The 17,135-nt window shown below is 38.0% G+C and overlaps 1 protein-coding gene across 1 annotated transcript; it reads left to right on the top strand.

The window, feature by feature from the left end:
• Window positions 1–10,183: 10,183 nt before the first annotated feature.
• Window positions 10,184–17,128, top strand: GCK72_007824 (uncharacterized protein; the record flags this gene model as incomplete). The annotated part of the gene is made up of 8 exons (XM_053726473.1): window positions 10,184–10,235; window positions 11,345–11,418; window positions 11,525–11,643; window positions 11,731–11,846; window positions 14,074–14,104; window positions 14,524–14,655; window positions 14,716–14,820; window positions 16,909–17,128. 8 exons carry the CDS (start codon window positions 10,184–10,186, stop codon window positions 17,126–17,128), a joined length of 849 nt encoding a protein of 282 aa, XP_053590667.1.
• Window positions 17,129–17,135: the final 7 nt, after the last annotated feature.

Here is a 17,135-nt window from a genome sequence, read left to right as displayed (position 1 = left end):
TGCAGTAAGATATACAATTTGGCAGTTGAAAATGACCTGCTACGGTATCACTGATTGTCCCACAAGGTAAATTATGTATAAAACTATACAAAACAAAGATAGACCTTCACTTTTGTAATTGACAACTTTTTTGTACGGACACTGCCTAGCAAGTTACATATCGACAAAGTAATTTCTCCCTCAAATCGACCAATTTCAGTGCAAATTAGTGCGATTTTTGAGCTGTCGTCTTAAAATGACCATAACTCTCTAGGGAGCGTCCGTACAAAAAAGTTGTCAACTACAAAAATGGAGCTCTACGTTCAATCTATAAGATCCATTAAAAATTTTCATGGTGTGACATTCAGAATTACTTTATGGCACACTCTCAAAGTTGGTCATTTTCCACTGAAAACAGCCAAAGTTGATACCTTTTTGTCCGGTACTGTAACTTACCGGAAGAAATTGGAAGAAAAAAACATAGAGTTTGTGGATCTGTCCTGAGATAACATGTACTCAGCGGTTTAACCCAAGAATATAAAAAATTTAGAGCATTTTACTGTAAAAATGGGTCTCATAGGTCGAAAATTGACACAGTTACAGACTTTTTAAAATTCGATGCAATTTTTTCGAATGAATGGTCGAAACCGAGTTTTTTTACATGATTAAGTGCCGGTAACAAGTTTTGAACTAGGTTTACCTGTTCCAACCAAAATATTTTTAAAAAAAGAGCTTTATAGCTGAAAAATGTAGAAAGTTTTGAATATTTTTGGAAAAGATAAATTACTAGGGAGTGTCCGTACAAAAAAGTTGTCAACTACAAAAGTGAAGGTCTACCTTTGTTCTGTCTGGTTTAAACATAATTCAGTTTCTTGGACAATCAGTGATACCGTAACCCTGTTCATTTTCAACTGCACGGTACTGTATCTTGTTGGTTGATCGCACCAATCTTTGTAAGTTGTTCTTTTTATTAATCTGATTCCCAACGGAATCAGTCTCAAAAATTATTCATTCCAGAATTTCTATCAAGTATCAAACTCTTCAACTTGAGGATCGTTTCAAGGAAGCTTCTCTACTCTATGAATATTTTTTCCCGCTATATAGAGTACCGGACAGAAAGGTATCAACTTTGGCTGTTTTCAGTGAAAAATGATCAATTTTGAGAGTGTACCATAGTAATTCTGAATGTCGCACCAAGAAAACTTCTAATGGATCATACAAAACAAATGTAGACCTTCACTTTTGTAGTTGACAACTTTTTTGTACGGACACTCACTAGAAAGTTACATATCGACAAAGTAATTTCTCCCTCAAATCGACCAATTTCAGTGCAAATTAGTGCGATTTTTGAGCTGTCGTCTTAAAATGACCATAACTCTCTAGGGAGTGTCCGCACAAAAAAGTTGTCAACTACAAAAATGGAGATCTACCTTTGATCTATAAGATCCATTAAAAATTTTCTTGTTGTGACATTCAGAATTACAATGGCACACTCTCAAAGTTGGTCATTTTCCACTGAAAACAGGCAAAGTTGATACCTTTTCGTCCGGCATTGTATTTTCTTGTTCAAATTAAATGAATTATTTTTTTATAACTAAAAATCAATCAACAAAACAATCTGCACGAAGTGGGATTCGAACCCACGCACCCATACGAGTACCAGAACGCCCAGAAGAGACCTCGAACTCGAGGCAAGCAATGCGTCGCTTGAGTCTGGCGCCTTAGACCACTCGGCCATCCGTGCATGTTTGGGAAGAGGAGTAACATGTCGTTTTATGCAAGAGAGAGCGATGGGGTGGAAGGCACCGAGGTGGTAATATTCGGCTCCGCGACAATTCACAACTGCGACATTTCGCAACTGCGACATTCCGCAACTCACGTAGGTTTCGCAACTACGACACTTCGCAACTGCGACATTTCACAACTAGTCATTTCGCAACTGCGACGTTTCGCAACTACGACGTTTCGCAACCACGACGTTTCGCAACCACTGGGATTTACATATTTGGGTCAGCAAAAAATGTTGAGTGTACCAACGAGCTTGAGAACATATTTGAAAATAATTAAACAGAAGAAAAAGTTATCTGACCCATTTTTAGACAAAACTAGGTTAAACTATTACTAGTTTAATGGTTGCGAAACGTCGCAGTTGCGAAACGTCGTAGTTGCGAATCGTCGCAGTTGCGAAATGTCGCAGTTGCGAAATGAACAGTTGCGAAGTGTCGCAGTTGCGGAATGTCGCAGTTGTGAATTGTCGCGGAGCCTAATATTCCACCTGTTACAACTTGATAGGGATGGTACTTACAGAAAAGTTGTCAACTACAAAAGTGAAGACCTAGGTTGGTATAGTACCCCTGTAAAAAGATGGAACATTCTGACAGTGCCTAGCGGAGTTCTAGGCTCAATGTTCTCCAAGATTTTTTGATTTTTAAAAACATTCTAGCACTTCTTCCAATCTCGGACCTCAAAATTAGTGTTTTGTGCTCAAAAGAGGAGTCACAGTTCTTTATTCATAATGATTGCTCTATTGATTATGATTTCTGATGATTGCTCATTTCTCCCTATCCTTTGTCCCCTTTTCACGCTCCTTTTTGTCTCGAAATGTTGCTCTGTGGTGTTATCATTTTTCGACGTATAATCTTTTTTAATCTGCAATGTTTTGGCAAACAAATGAAAACACACATTGTTTTGAGCACAAGACACGGGAAGGGTCATCAGGGGGTTCCCTGCTAGCCAGGGACTGTCAGAATGTTCCAGTTTTTTGCAGGGGTACTGTAACGACATGGGTCTCTAATTTTGTGGTAGACCACTTTATACCCTCCCTGTGCTGGTTATAGCAGGTAGCATGCCACTACCTCGAAAAGTGGTCAAAATTTAAGGTAGAGGTTTTTATACAATGTAATTATGCTTGTTCCTTCGTTTCAAATAAATAAATAAATAAATAAATATGAAAAAATAATAACAATTGAAAAACTTGGGGCCATGACACATACTACAACTCAATATTATGAGCTGAAAAATATACCAAAATGCAGATCTCGACGAGTTCTGTGTTTCTGGTATGGTACTGACCAGATTATTCATGCTTTATGTGCTGCAAGAAGGGAAAAAAGTGTCAGAAACGGAAAAATTGTCGAAAAAGCCATTCTAGTTGGTCGCAGACATAGAACTCGTCGAGATCTACATTTTCGTATACTTTTCGGCTCATAATATTCATTTTAAGCCAAGATAGGTATATGCCGTAGAAGTTGAGATTAGTTAAAAATTTCTGTGACTTTTTGACCCCTAAACCCGGTCCAATGTGTAAAAATCTCCGAGTTTCAATTTTCTTGATTTGAAATGTTTATAACTTTCAATTATTCAGGTTTTCTTTCATGAGCCAATCTTAGACAATCTTAAACAATTTAAGCTAATTTTAGACCATTTTAGACTGTTTTAAACAATTTCAAACAATCTTAGCTGATCTCAGAACGTTTTAGACCATTTTAGACCATTTTAAACCATTTAAAACGATCTTAGGCGATCTTAAACGATCTCAGATGTCATTTTTACTAAACATAACTAGAAAATGAAATTTCCCGTCTATTTTTGCATTTGCAGGTTGTTTTTTGCCGGTTCCGGTCCATTTTTCTTGTATTTTGGGTTGAACATTTGAAATCCGTACATTTTTGGGTGGAGTTGATAAATTGTTAGTCATTTTTATCGTTTTCAACCGATTTCGAGGGATTACAACCGAACTTAGCCAATCTTAAACGATCTTAAGCAATCTTAAACCATTTTTGACTACTACCGTTTCATAACAAGTACTATCCATTTCAAAACTAGTAATGTAATGTGTGAAATGTGTGAAAGTACTAAATCAAACACATGTATACTATCATCAAGAAGCCCGCCCTCTTCGTTCTCTCTGTCTCTTTCCCGAGGCACACGGATTACCTCGGAGCATCGTCGTGCGAATGCTCAAGGCTTAGAAGATGTGTGTGTGTCTAGGTAAACAGTCCCCTTTTCTATTGTGTCACTTTGTATTGACCCCCCGAGAGGGGGAATCCTACTGTGTTGAGAGGGGGTCGCCTCTTTTTCAATCAAATTCAGATTGAGATAGTCTTTGCTCTCAAATTTGTGTTTTGACTATTTTGTTGTCTTCTCGCACAGGGAGGACACTTGAATATTCGATGTGTGGGTGGGGGAGGTGTGAACTCAAAAATAGGAAAGTCAAATAGGTTTGGAATGTGTGAATAAAGAAGGTTCAGGTGGTTCAGTATTGTGGGGACCGGAATGAAAAAAGGCTCGAGAATTTATTGAGTTATTGAGGGATACTGTAGCGTTGGGAGTACGGTAACTCTCCAAAGTTGCCAGTGTACTCAAAAGTTACACAAAAAGCTGAAGTCATAAGGATTCTGAATATATTTTTAAAGTTTAAGACTAAAAATATCGGTTTCTGACTGAAAAATTGCATTTTTCCGATAAATGGTGCATCGGGCGTGCCTCTGGCGCGTTTTCAACATGACTTGGCTCAAATTTTTCGCATTTTTGTAGGTAAACATCAATAGTCAAAAAAATTAAATTATTCATCAAAAAATATAATCTTCGCTCTAAAATTGTGATTCTGCCAATACATGGTGCATCTGGCGTGTCGTTGGCGCGTTTTCGACGTGTTATCGCTGAAAATATTTTTTGAAATTTTTTGAAATTTTATATGGTCTTTTGACCTACAAGCTAAGGGCATGAGGTTTCTGAATCTATTTTATGATTCCGTCTAGCTTCTAAATAAACCGACATACAAGGCTTAGCGAGCTATGTGATAGGCGGAGCAAGGGCGCTCTATCGGACTTCATAATTATACCACTAGGAAGCTGAAATTATGAGGATTCTGAATCTGTCTACAGATTTTGTAGAGGATGAAAATGCGTAGAGTTACAAGGATTTCCAACTACAATCCCTCAACTGTCTATTTCTACACATGATGGCGGCGAATGAAGACTCTGGCGTACCTTTGACGCGTGTTTCAAAATTCAGACACTCAAAATTTGTGGACAAAACACGTTAAAGATGCACCACTAAAAAACGCGCCTAAGACGCCCCAGACTTTCACTCTAAAATACTAGAAAACGCGCTTCACGCGCGCCTGATGACTCAAATGTTGAAACATTCGTTTGATAATGTTGAGAAATCAAAAAATTCAAATTTTGACCTGAAAAATAAGGATTTTTTACATTGAGAACTAGAGCTTTACGCTGAAAATGAAAAAAAAAAAGGTTGTAGGCCTGCAATTCACTCAAACCTTTAGTTTTATGAGGGTAGATCAATAATTTTCTTGGAGTTCTTTTTCAGAGACTGAGGGACTGCCTGGTGCACCAGACAATCAAATATTTTTCTTAAACATTTTTTATTGTTTCTTCCGCTTTTTCCATCAAATCAGGAATTAAACTTTGCAAATGTACTTTGAGTCTAAACCGATTGGTTTCTAATGTTTGAATTAAAATTGCGCATGTCTCCACACAGACAAGTTAGTTGAGTCCGGAAGTATGGTTGGCTGGGGGATTTCGTTTTTGAATGAATTTTTTTGAAATCTTACTAAGGTGGACCGAATTGAAGTTTTTCTATAAACTTGGCCATAGGTACTATCAGGGATGTGCGGAACGGAAATCGAAAATTCCGAAATTTCCGACTTTTTCCGGAACTTTTTTCCGTAGGAAAATTTCCGATTTCCGGAAATAATTTCAGAAAAAGAAAACGTTTCCGAAATTTCCGAAAAAACATTTCGGAAATTTCGGAAACAAAACAGTACTGTAGTTTTAAACGCACATGCTGAAAAAATTACATTGGTCTCGCGAATAATTCGCGAAACATTCGAATTTTCACATTTTATTTATTTTTAATATTCATATTTCCCAATAGAGTACAGCTTCCGCTGATCTTTCATGCGTTTTTATTGCAATTAATTGAAAATTATTGTTTTCAGCATCAAAATTTATCATACTTGTCAAATGACGGGCCGGCTAAACAATGATTTCCGGAATTTCCGGAATTTCCGGAATTTGCGAAATTTCAGAAAAAACATTTCGGAAAATTTCCGAGTTCCGAAATTTCCGAAATTTTTATTTCCGCACATCCCTGGGTACTATCATAAGTACTTGACCCGGAGGATTCCAAATATGCTTTAAAAAAATATTTTTTAATTTTTGGCTGAAAAACACTAAAAAATACGATTTCTATTCTAGAAAGCTCGATTTCAAATTTAAAGTTAAAATTTTTTAGCTTAGACGCTGAGAATCAACTAAAACGCTGTTTCGACGCCAAAATTTTTCATTTTTTCGCTGAAAACACGGTTTTTTGTCCCATAAAGCACAATTTTTTCGAGACTCCCGCTGATTCCAAAAATCAAATTTGTTTTCTGTAAAAAAACTTCATAACATTGACAAATTCACAAAGAACTTCAAGATTCTAAAAATGAAACTATACTGGAACTTGTCCACGAGGAGTACACGAAAGCCTATTTGCTCAATTTTTCTGAAAATCAGGAATTAGGTACTTTGAAACCCGCTGATTCTGAAAATCGTATTCGTTTTCTGTAAAAACTTCATAACATCGATAAATTTAGAAAGAACTGCATGATTCTAAAAATGAAGTTGAACTCCAACTTGTCCACGAGGAGTACACGGAAGCCTGTAGCTCAAATTTTCTGAAAATCGAGAATTGGGGACTTTCAAACTCGCTGATTCTCAAAATCACAGTCATTTTAGTGAAAAGTTTCGGAAAGTGAGATTTTCATGTACTGATCGTGGACAAATTCATCAAAAAACCATCTCTGGCTTGTCCACGAGGAGTACACGGAATCTTTTAACTCGATTATTCTGAAAATCAGGAATTAGGTACTTTGAAACCCGCTGATTCTGAAAATCGTATTCGTTTTCTGTAAAAACTTTTCTGTAAAAAACATCATAACATCGACAAATTCACATCTCAGATTTCCGTGTACTCCTACTCCTCGTGAACAACTTAAGGCAAAGTTTTTTGAATTTTTAATCTATTTTTGGGGGTTTTTTTTTTGAAATGTTAGCCGATCTCAGCCAATCTCAACCAATCTGAGCCGATCTCAGCCGCTTGACCATTTTACAATCTAGCCAAGAGCCTTCTTGATGAAATTGTCTGAATCTGGATTTCTGATCCACTATGTAGATTCTACGGTCACTCCCTCTCCCCTGATTCCAACTTTTTCTCCAAATGAGTTACCACCATCACCAAATGACTTGAAAGCCTGTCACCCCTCATTACCGCTTCTCCTCCTCCAACCAAGAAGCTTCTAGAAGCTTCCCCCCCCTTTTTTTCTTCTAAATACCTTTTCCGCCGCTTCTTCTTCTTCTCTCCTTCGTCGTCGTTTTGCCCCATCAAAAGAAAAGAAAAAAAGAAGACGTCCCCCCTCGTCGTCTTCTGAAGAATCCCGTGTGCCCCCGAATATTATATCAAGTGGGGGGCCATTCACGCTCCCCCAAAAAGCTCATAACTCTTGGCCACGCCCACTTTCTTCGTTTTTGGGGACCAGGAAGGGGGGACGGGGCTGGTCCTCTATTCAATAGAGAGACTCCCCAGGCGACACCCGTTTTTAAGAGCTAACGGGTCACTTTTTGGGCATTTTATTGTCTTGTTTTTCGGGGGTGTTCCGTTTGAATGGGACAGCTTGACCCCTAGTTAGATGCCATTTGTACATCTTGAAATTTTTTTAAAGCTTCATTCTAAGAATCATGGAATTCTTTGTCAATTTATCGATTATGTGAAGTTTTTTGCTGAAAACTAATATGATTTTCGGAATCAGCGTGTTTGAAAATCTCTAATCCCTAAATTTCAAGAAATTCCAGCTACAGACTTCCGTGTACTCCTCGTGGACAAGTCAAAACTTCATTTTTTTTCCATTTTTAGCCGATTTTTGTGAAATTTCAAAAGTTTTGACATAAATTAACTGTAATTCTATGAAATAACCCTGACTGTGAGTACATATACTCAGTGTTTTACAAAATTTCGAAACTTTACTTTTGTGTACTCCTCGTGGACAAGTTGGAGTATAACTCCATTTTTAGAACCAAGCAGTTCTTTGTCAATTTATCGATGTTACAGTGTTTTTTGCAGGACACAAATATAATTTTCGAAATGAGCGAGTTTAAAAACTTCTAATTCCCGATTTTCAGAAAATTCAAGCTACAAACTTTCGTGTACTCCTCGTGGACAAGCCAGGGATGATTTTTTGATGAACTTCTCCACGAGAAGTACACGAAAGCTTGAGACTCTATTTTTCTGAAAATCAGAGTATAGACACTTTCAACCATGCTGATTCTGAAAATCATAATTATTTTTGCTGTAAACTTCTGAAAAATGCAGAAAATGAGATATTCCACCGTCATTTCTGAAAGTTTTCAAACATCGTAGCATTCGATGGGGTTCAGAGTAGAATATCTCATTTTTCAGTAATTTTTACTGAAAATGACTATGATATTCAGAATCAGCGTGTTACAAAGTACCTACTAACTAATTTTTAGAAAGTTTCATTCACTGTTTTTCGTGTACTCCTCGTGGACAAGCAAAACCTCCTGAAAATCCGGATACTCTGGCTTGTCCACGAGGAGTACACAAAATTCTATAGCTTGAATTTTCTGAAAATTTGGGATTAGGGACTTTCGAACCCGTTAATTCTAAATATCCTACTCATTTTACTAAAAAATTACGAAAAATAAGACATTTCGTGTACTCCTCGTGGACAAGAAAAATCTCCTGAAAATCCGGATACCCAAACTTGTCCACGAGGAGTACACGGGATCCTGTAGCTCGATTTTTCTGAAAATCAGGAATTAAGGGTTTTCGGACCCGCTGATTCCAAAAATCAACATTACAATCGGTTTCAGCTAACTCTGCCTTTGAATCTCTGGTGCACCTTCGACGCGTTTAAATTGAAAATGCAGCTGTTAGGCTTAGGCTTAACGGTACTTATAACACAGTAAACAAAAAATGTTTGGTCTGGCGCGCCTTTGGCGCCTTCTCAAAAACGTTTTCATTTTTCATAAAAAACGGGAATGTTCCTCTCCACCACACTAAATATAGCTTCCGGAATATAAGAGCTTGCTCAAAATTTCGAAATTTTGCTTTCTCATTTCCTTCTCAGAGCACACAACTTTTTGCTCCTCCTCCCCTTTTCAACACCTTCTTCTGCAGCTCCTCAGGAGTCTAGAGAGGCGGGGGGGGAGCAATTACCCCCTTTTCTAAAGTGACTCTCTGAGGGAGGGGGAACACACAACTCTCTTCTTGTCCATCCAATCCAGAGCAGGAATAGAAGATGTTTGTAGATGTGTGAGAAGGAATAAGAAGAAGAAAAAGACGGAGGAGGAGGAAAGTCGATTAGCGGTCGCAGAGCTCTATTTTTTTTGTTCTCTCGTGGGAACCGCCCAACTTTTTTAACGAAGATGTGTGCCCCCCTCCACTCAAAGTGCAACATTCTGGGTGTCATATTTTTGCCTGGCGCGCCTTAGACGCCTTTTAGACAGAGCAAAAAGCAATAGCACTTTGGGTAAAAGCGCGCCACAGGTACGCCAGACAACACAATTTTTCGTGCACAGCACTCTTAAGCCTAAGTCTAACACTCCCTGTATTTCCAATCTGAACGCGCCAACGGTGCCCCAGCAACATAGACTGGCGCTTCTTTGACGCGTTTATATTCCATTTTTTTTTGAATTTAGTGCAGTTAAAATGCTGAGCTTAAAAAGGAGAAAAGGAGTCTGGGGCGCCTTCGGCGCGTTTAGATCGGAAATATAGAAATGCTAGGCTTAAGCTTAACGGTACTTATAACACCATTAAAATTTCGTCTGGCGTGCCTCTGACGCACTTTCAATTCAGTTTTTGTGATCCGCGCTCTGCTGTAAGTTGCTGTCTTTTTAAAGGCGCATATCTCAAAAGTGGGCGGAGCTATCAAAAAGTTGTCAACTACAAAAATGAAGATCTAGGTTTGATCTACACATTGGTATAAAAATTATAGCAATTTGACTATTTCTGGCAGTGTGAACCCTGCTTAAATTTTCAGATTTTCAGTTTTTTTCTACAATTTTTTTTGAAAAAAATAATTCTCTTTTTCTCAATTTTTGGTTTTCTCGTAATTTTCATAATTTTTATGATCATAACTGTTTTCAGACCGCCCTTCTTCCCGCTCAATGCACAAATCGTCATGATTCTCTGTACCAACTCTTCCCATTTCCACATTTGTCTCTACTTAGCAGGTAAACCAGGGTTTTCTACAATTTTTATGTATTAGGGCGCGTAAATTTTTGATTTAAATGGTTTTATAGCAATTTTACATTAGAATTTCAAAAAAAAAATCACAAAAAATACATGATTCCGTGTACTCCACGTGGACAAGTTGGAGTATAGAGTACGGCTTCATTTTTAGAATCATGCAGTTTGTTGTCAATTTATCGATGTTATGAAGTTTTTCTCAAAAAACGAATTTGATTTTCAGAATCAGCGTCTCTTAAAGTGTCTATACACGAGTTTTCAAAAAATTTCAGCTGATTGGTTTTCGTGTACTCCTCGTGGACAAGCAGGTCCTCCTGAAAACCGAAATACTCTGACTTGTCCACGAGGAGTACACGGAATCCTATAGCTCGATTTTTCTGAAAATTAAGGGTTCGGGACTTTCAGACCCGCTCATTCCAAAAATCATTGTCATTTTAATGAAAATTTCCGGATTTCCGTGTACTCCTCGTGGACAAGCGAAACCTCCTGAAAATCCGGATCCGCTGGCTTGTCCTCGAGGAGTACACGGAAGCCTCTAGCTTGGATTTTCTAAAAATCAAGGATTAGGGACTTTCAGACCCGCTGATTCCAAAAATCATATTTATTTTTTGTGAGGACTTTTGGAAATTGAGATATAGACGGCGAACAGCTGGAAACTTATAGAGCTGATATTGTCCACGAGGAGTACACGAGTCGATTTTAGTAGATTTTTTGGATTTTCAGATAGAAAAGTGCCAATTTTTACAATTTGCAACGTTTTTAAAGACCGAAAATTTTTAAAAATCCCTAAAAATTCGGCTAAAAATGGCTGAAAATGCAAAAAATGAACTTTTTGCTTGTCCTCGAGGAGTACACGCTGAAATTTTCTGAAAATCAGTAGTTATAGGTTTTCGGACATGCTGATTCAGAATATCATAATCATTTTAGTAGAGAGTTATGGAAATGATATTTTCGTGTACTCCTCGTGGACAAGTTCATGAAAGACTTGTCCACGAGGAGTACACGAAAGTCAGGGGCTCAAATTTTCTGAAAATCAGTAATTAGGGGTATTTTGACCTGCTGAATCTGAAAATCCACTTTAAAACTTTTTCAGCACTCCTCCACACCACCTCCAGCTCATTTCCCGGCGGCAACTGCATCGAGCCATGCATAGCGGAGATGCAGCAGGTATTTCTTGTGTGATTGCTTGAGCTTTTTGTGATTTTTTCCGGATTTTTTTTTGAAATATTTGAAATTTTCACTGTGTTGCGCACTCGCACCCCGTGTATTCCAGTCACTCGAAGCAACACCACTGCTGCAGAGCGAACAGTTGGGACAGCTCTCGCTGAGCTCGCTGGTCTCCACGTCGTCGAATAAGGAGCTGACGGAGCGCAGCTTTTATGACATATGCCAGTGGGTCTTTTTTTGTACTTTTTGTTTTTCGGGTTTTTTCATATATGAACCCCTTCTGGAGGTGCCCCTTGACACGCACTACTTCAGAGCCTACACACGTGTCGATTTGTGTCTTCACTCATGCGAAAAGGTGTCGCAACACTCGGCGAGTATTCGCAAAACCTACGCGGGCATACGATTCATTTGTGTCGAGCATCGAGACGGTGAGCGGAGAATTCAGAAGACGACGTGACGTCTTCTGAATAATTGAGGGGGGTTGGCTAAGAAAAGGAGGAAAAAGGGGGGTCGTGAGAAAAAAGAGGAGAGATTAGAAAAGTGATTTAGGAGTCTCGAGTAGTGCACACACACACACAAAGTTTCCGGCGGGGAAAAGGAACTCTCTTTTGAGAATTGGAAATGACGTTTTGAAACCGAAAATCCCAAAAATTTGAGTAAAAACGCGCCGCGCAAAAAGAAAACGTTTTGTTACGAACAGTGTTAAGCCTAAGCCTAAGAAAACGCGCCACACGCGCCCCCGGCTTCGATTTTTTTGGTTTTTTTTTTCTGAGAGGATTGTTAAGCCTAAGCCTAATATTCTCACTTTTCACATTTCCGATCTAAAACGCGTCGAAGGCGCCCCAGCCAGAGACATTGCGGTAAATTTGAGTATAAACGCGTCTCAGGCACCCCAGCCACAGCAAAAAGCAATAGCGATTTGGGTAAAAACGCGCCAAAGGAACGCCAACAATACCACTTTTCACATTTCCGATATAGTGACGCGTCGAAGGCGCCCCAGCCAGCGAAATTTGAGTAAAGGGTGCGCCAGACAACGAAAAGTTTTGAGTTTACCGTATTGTTAAGCCTAAGCCGAAGCTATTTGAGTAAAAGAGCGCCAAAGGCACGCCAGAGACAACGATTTTTTTTGGTTAAGGGTATGAGCATTGTTAAGCCTAATTTAAAGAAGCATTAAAAATCTGTCATTTTTTATTATTTTTCCCCCAAAAATCGTAATTTTCGAAAATTTTTGGTTCTGGCCGAGTGGTTAAGGTAGAAAGCCTCCATCGTTCAACAGGTCGGGGGTTCGATCCCCGGTGGTGGTCAAATCTTTTTTGCTTGCTTTTTTCGGGTTCTGCATGTCAAATAACATCTAAATCTGTCATTTTTTAGTATTTTTCCCCCAAAAATCGTAATTTTCGAAAATTTTTTGTTCTGGCCGAGTGGTTAAGGTAGACTGCATTTATCGTTCAACAGGTCGGGGGTTCGATCCCCGTGGTGGTCCGAACCTTGTGAATCTTTTTTTGCTTGCTTTTTTCGGGTTCTACACGTCAAATAACCCATAAATTCAATGTTTTTTGGATTTTCATATAGAAATATGCTGTTTTTGAAACGTCCCCTGGTGTTTTGTCTCCAGGAAGTTTCAAAATGGTACCACTTGGTTTCAAAACGTCTTTATTTCTATTCTTTACACAACCCACTTCACTATTCTCGAGTAATTAGTCATCTCATCATCTGAATGTCGCAAGTCCCCCTTTTTCCTTCTCCCCCCCCCCCAAATCGCCCCTTGAGAATTCATGATATCCCTGACATTTTGATTTACTAACACCCCAGTTTGGCCCCCACAAACCACTACCAATCGACTCGTTTTGGTCAGGTTCTGTTATAGTGATGGCGACGGGGGAAAAATGGGGGAAAAATGGGGAAAAATAAGGAAAAAGAGTACTAGAAAATGTCAAGGCTAATAAATCTGACGGAGGAGAGAAGGGGGGACTTGTCAATTTGGTAAATGGGGCTCCGCGGCGGAGCCCCCGACATTTTCATATGACAAAACGAAAAGGGGGAACCAATATTAAGAGTCAAGGTGGGGGGACGTTCGAAACCGGGGACTCTTGGAAACCCAACGGAAAACCCCAAATTCCTGGTTTCAAATAGTCGTGTTTTGTTAAAAACCGCATTTTTCTCTAGAAAAACTCCTAATTTAGAGGTTATTTGACGTGTACAACCCGAAAAAAGCAAGCAAAAAAAGATTCAAAAAATTTTGACCACCACGGGAATTGAACCCCCGACCTGTTGAACGATAGGCATTCTACCTTAACCAATCGGCCACAACCGAAAACTTTTTTAAAAAAAGTTATTTTTAGGATGAAAATACTGAAAAATAACAGATTTAAAGGGTATTTGACATGTAGAACCCGAAAAAAACAAGCAAAAAGAGATTCAAAAAGTTTCGACCACCACGGGGATCGAACCCCCGACCTGTTGAACGATAAAGGTATTCTACCTTAACCACTCGGCCAGAACCGAAAATTTTCAAAAATTACGATTTTTGGGGTAAAAATACTAAAAAATTACAGATTTTCAATGTTTTTTCAGCTTTTACCCTAAAAATCGATGCCAGGCGCGCCTTTGGCGCGTTTTTCTAAAAAACATCACAAATTTCCTATTTTTTTTCAGAATTCTTCCGTTCACTGCCATGTCTTGCCGAGTGAGTCATTTATATTTTTTTATTTTTGTCACTTTTCCCACGATTCTTAAGCCGCGACGGCTTTAGAATCCATTTTATAACTTTCATCCATTTTTAGAATCTTTTCGGACAAAAAAATCAAAAATCAAAAAAAAACTGAAAATCTGAAAAATTCAGAAATCGTCAAATTGCTATAATTTTTATACCCATGTGTAGATCAAAACTAGTAGATCATTTTTGTAGTTGACAACTTTTTGATAGCTCCGCCCACTTTTGAGATATGCGTCTTTAAAGACAGCAGAGCCGACACCCCAGCCTATCTTCAAAGACGCGTATCTCAAAAGTGGGCGGAGCTATCAAAATATTGTCAACTACAAAAATGATCTACTAGTTTTGATCTACACATGGGTATAAAAATTTGGAAAAAAATTTCATTCCAGACACGAAAAGATCGCTCTCCAACAGTGTCGTCCGCAAATCAATGCGTCGTTGGCCGCCTCGAATCGCTTCTCGGTTACAGTACTCCGAAAAGAGCATCACAATTTGAGGACTCATTTTGAGACACTTTGCAAGTGAGTTCGGTGGAGCGCGTTTGCAAAAATTAATTTTTGATCTACAATTTTTTTTCTCAGAAAATTGGGCTCAATGATAGAATGTGTGGAGCCGGTGACTCGAGCCGGGTGTGGAGATCAAGCAGCGAAAATGATGTTACGATTCATTACAGTAGGATTCTCGAGGTACGGTAGTTGCTCGTAAATCGACACTGTAGTAAATCGACACATAACAAAAAAAGCGCTCAAAAATACCATTTTTGAGCGTTTTTTCACTATTTTTTTTCCATTTTTTGACATTTTTGATAGGAAAATTGTGAGAAAATTGGTTTTTTCGACTTGAAATTCACGATTTTCAAAATTTTCAGCCCGGAAAACCATTTTTTTTGAACTAAAATCACTAAAAATGAGCATTTTTCCAGTTTAATGCAGTGGAGCGCACATGCTATCGGATTTTTCTGAAAATTTTCTGAAAATCGGTGAATTGGTACTTTCAAATACGCTGATTCTGAAAATCATAGTCATTTTTGATAGAAACTTCTGGAAAATGTGGAAAATGAGATATTCCACTATAACTTTCGAAAGTTTTCAAACATTGTAGCATTCGATGGGGATTACATCATTTTTCAGAAATTTCCATTAAAAATGACTATGATTTTCAGAATCAGCATGTTTAAAAGTACCTATTCACCAATTTTCAGAAAATTTCAGACACTAGTTTTCGTGTACTCCTCGTGGACAAGTTCATTAAAAAAAATTTTAATTACAAAATTTTTTTCGAAATTTTCTAAAACTTTGTGTACAGGTACATTCAGTCACGCTAATTTCAAAAATTACAGTTAACTTATGTCAAAACTTCTGAAATTCCAAAAAATCGACTAAAAAAGGTTAAAAACGGAAAAAAATGAACTTTTGACTTGTCCACGAGGAGTACACGGAAGTCTGTCGCTGGAATTTTTCCAAAATTAGTAAACAAGGTATTTCTAGACACGCTGGAATTGAAAATTTCAGAAATTTGGTGTTGCGAATTCAGAAAATCTAAGAAAATCGACAAAAAATGGCTGAAATTGCAAAAAATGAACTTTTGACTTGTCCACGAGGAGTACACGAAAACAAGATAATGAAATTTTCTGAAAATTGGCGAATAGATACTTTCAAGTACGCTGATTCTGAATATCATATTCATTTTTAGTGAAAACTTCTGGAAAATGAGATATTACACTCTAAACCCCCCGATCGAATACAGAACTTTCGAAAATCACAATGAAATATCGCAGTTTCCACATTTTCCAGAAATTTCCTTTAAAAATGACTATGATTTTCAAAATCAGCATATCTGAAAGTACCTATTCACCAATTTCTAGAAAATTTCAGACACCGGTTTTCGTGTACTCCTCGTGGACAAGTCAAAAGTTCCTTTTTTGCAGTTTTAGCTATTTTTAGTCGATTTTCTCCGAATTTCTGAAATCGGAACACCAAATTTCTGAAATTTTCAATTCCAGCGTGTCTAGAAATACCTTATTTACTGATTTTCGAAAAAATTCTAGCTACAGGATCCCGTGTACTCCTCGTGGACAAGCCAGAGTATCCAGATTTCCAGGAGGTCTTGCTTGTCCACGAGGAGTACACGAAAACCAGTTAGGGAAATTTTCTAGAAATTAGTGAATAGGTACTTTAAAACACGCTGATTCTGAATATCATATTCATTTTTAGTGGAAACTTCTGGAAAATGAGATATTCGACTATCGAATGCTACAATGTTGAAAACTTTCGAAAATCATAATGAAAAATCTCATTTTCCACATTTTCCAGAAATTTCCTTTAAAAATTAATATGATTTTCATAATCAGCATATCTGAAAGTACCTATTCATCAATTTCTAGAAAATTTCATTCACTGGTTTTCGTGTACTCCTCGTGGACAAGTCTAAAATTCATTTTTTTGCAGTTTTACCCATTTTTAGTCGATTTTTTTGGATTTTCTGAAACTTTCAATGTCTAGAAATAATTTATTTACCTAATTTCAAAAAATTCTAGCTACAGAGTTCCGTGTACTCCTCGTGGACAAGCCAGTCTCCGGATTTCCAGGAGGTCTTGCTTGTCCACGAGGAGTACACGAAGACCAGTGAATGAAATTTTCTAGAAATAGGTGAATAGGTACTTTCAAGTACGCTGATTCTGAATGTCATATTCATTTTTAGAGAAAACTTCTGGAAATTTGAAAAAAACCAAAAAAAAATAATTTTTTTTGAAAAAATTTTTTCTGGAATTTCAGCTTCGAGCAACTCTACTCTCAACTCGGAATCTCCGATCAACTGCCCGCCGCATGCAAATCGCTTCTTTCCCTCCAAAAACGAACAATTCTACCGGAGCGCCGTCACTACGTCCTCCCGCAGGCGTCTTCTGAATACAGTGTGTACAGTTCCAGTGGATTTTCAGATTTTCAGCCATTTTTATGTTTAATCACCATTTTATTCATGATTTTCACCTCGTAAAACCACT

The sequence above is a fragment of the Caenorhabditis remanei genome, chromosome II (genome assembly GCF_010183535.1).
Source record: "Caenorhabditis remanei strain PX506 chromosome II, whole genome shotgun sequence".
Taxonomy (NCBI): Eukaryota; Metazoa; Nematoda; class Chromadorea; order Rhabditida; family Rhabditidae; genus Caenorhabditis; species Caenorhabditis remanei.
Note: the sequence above shows the minus strand (reverse complement) of the source record. Positions and strands in the feature narration are given on the sequence as shown.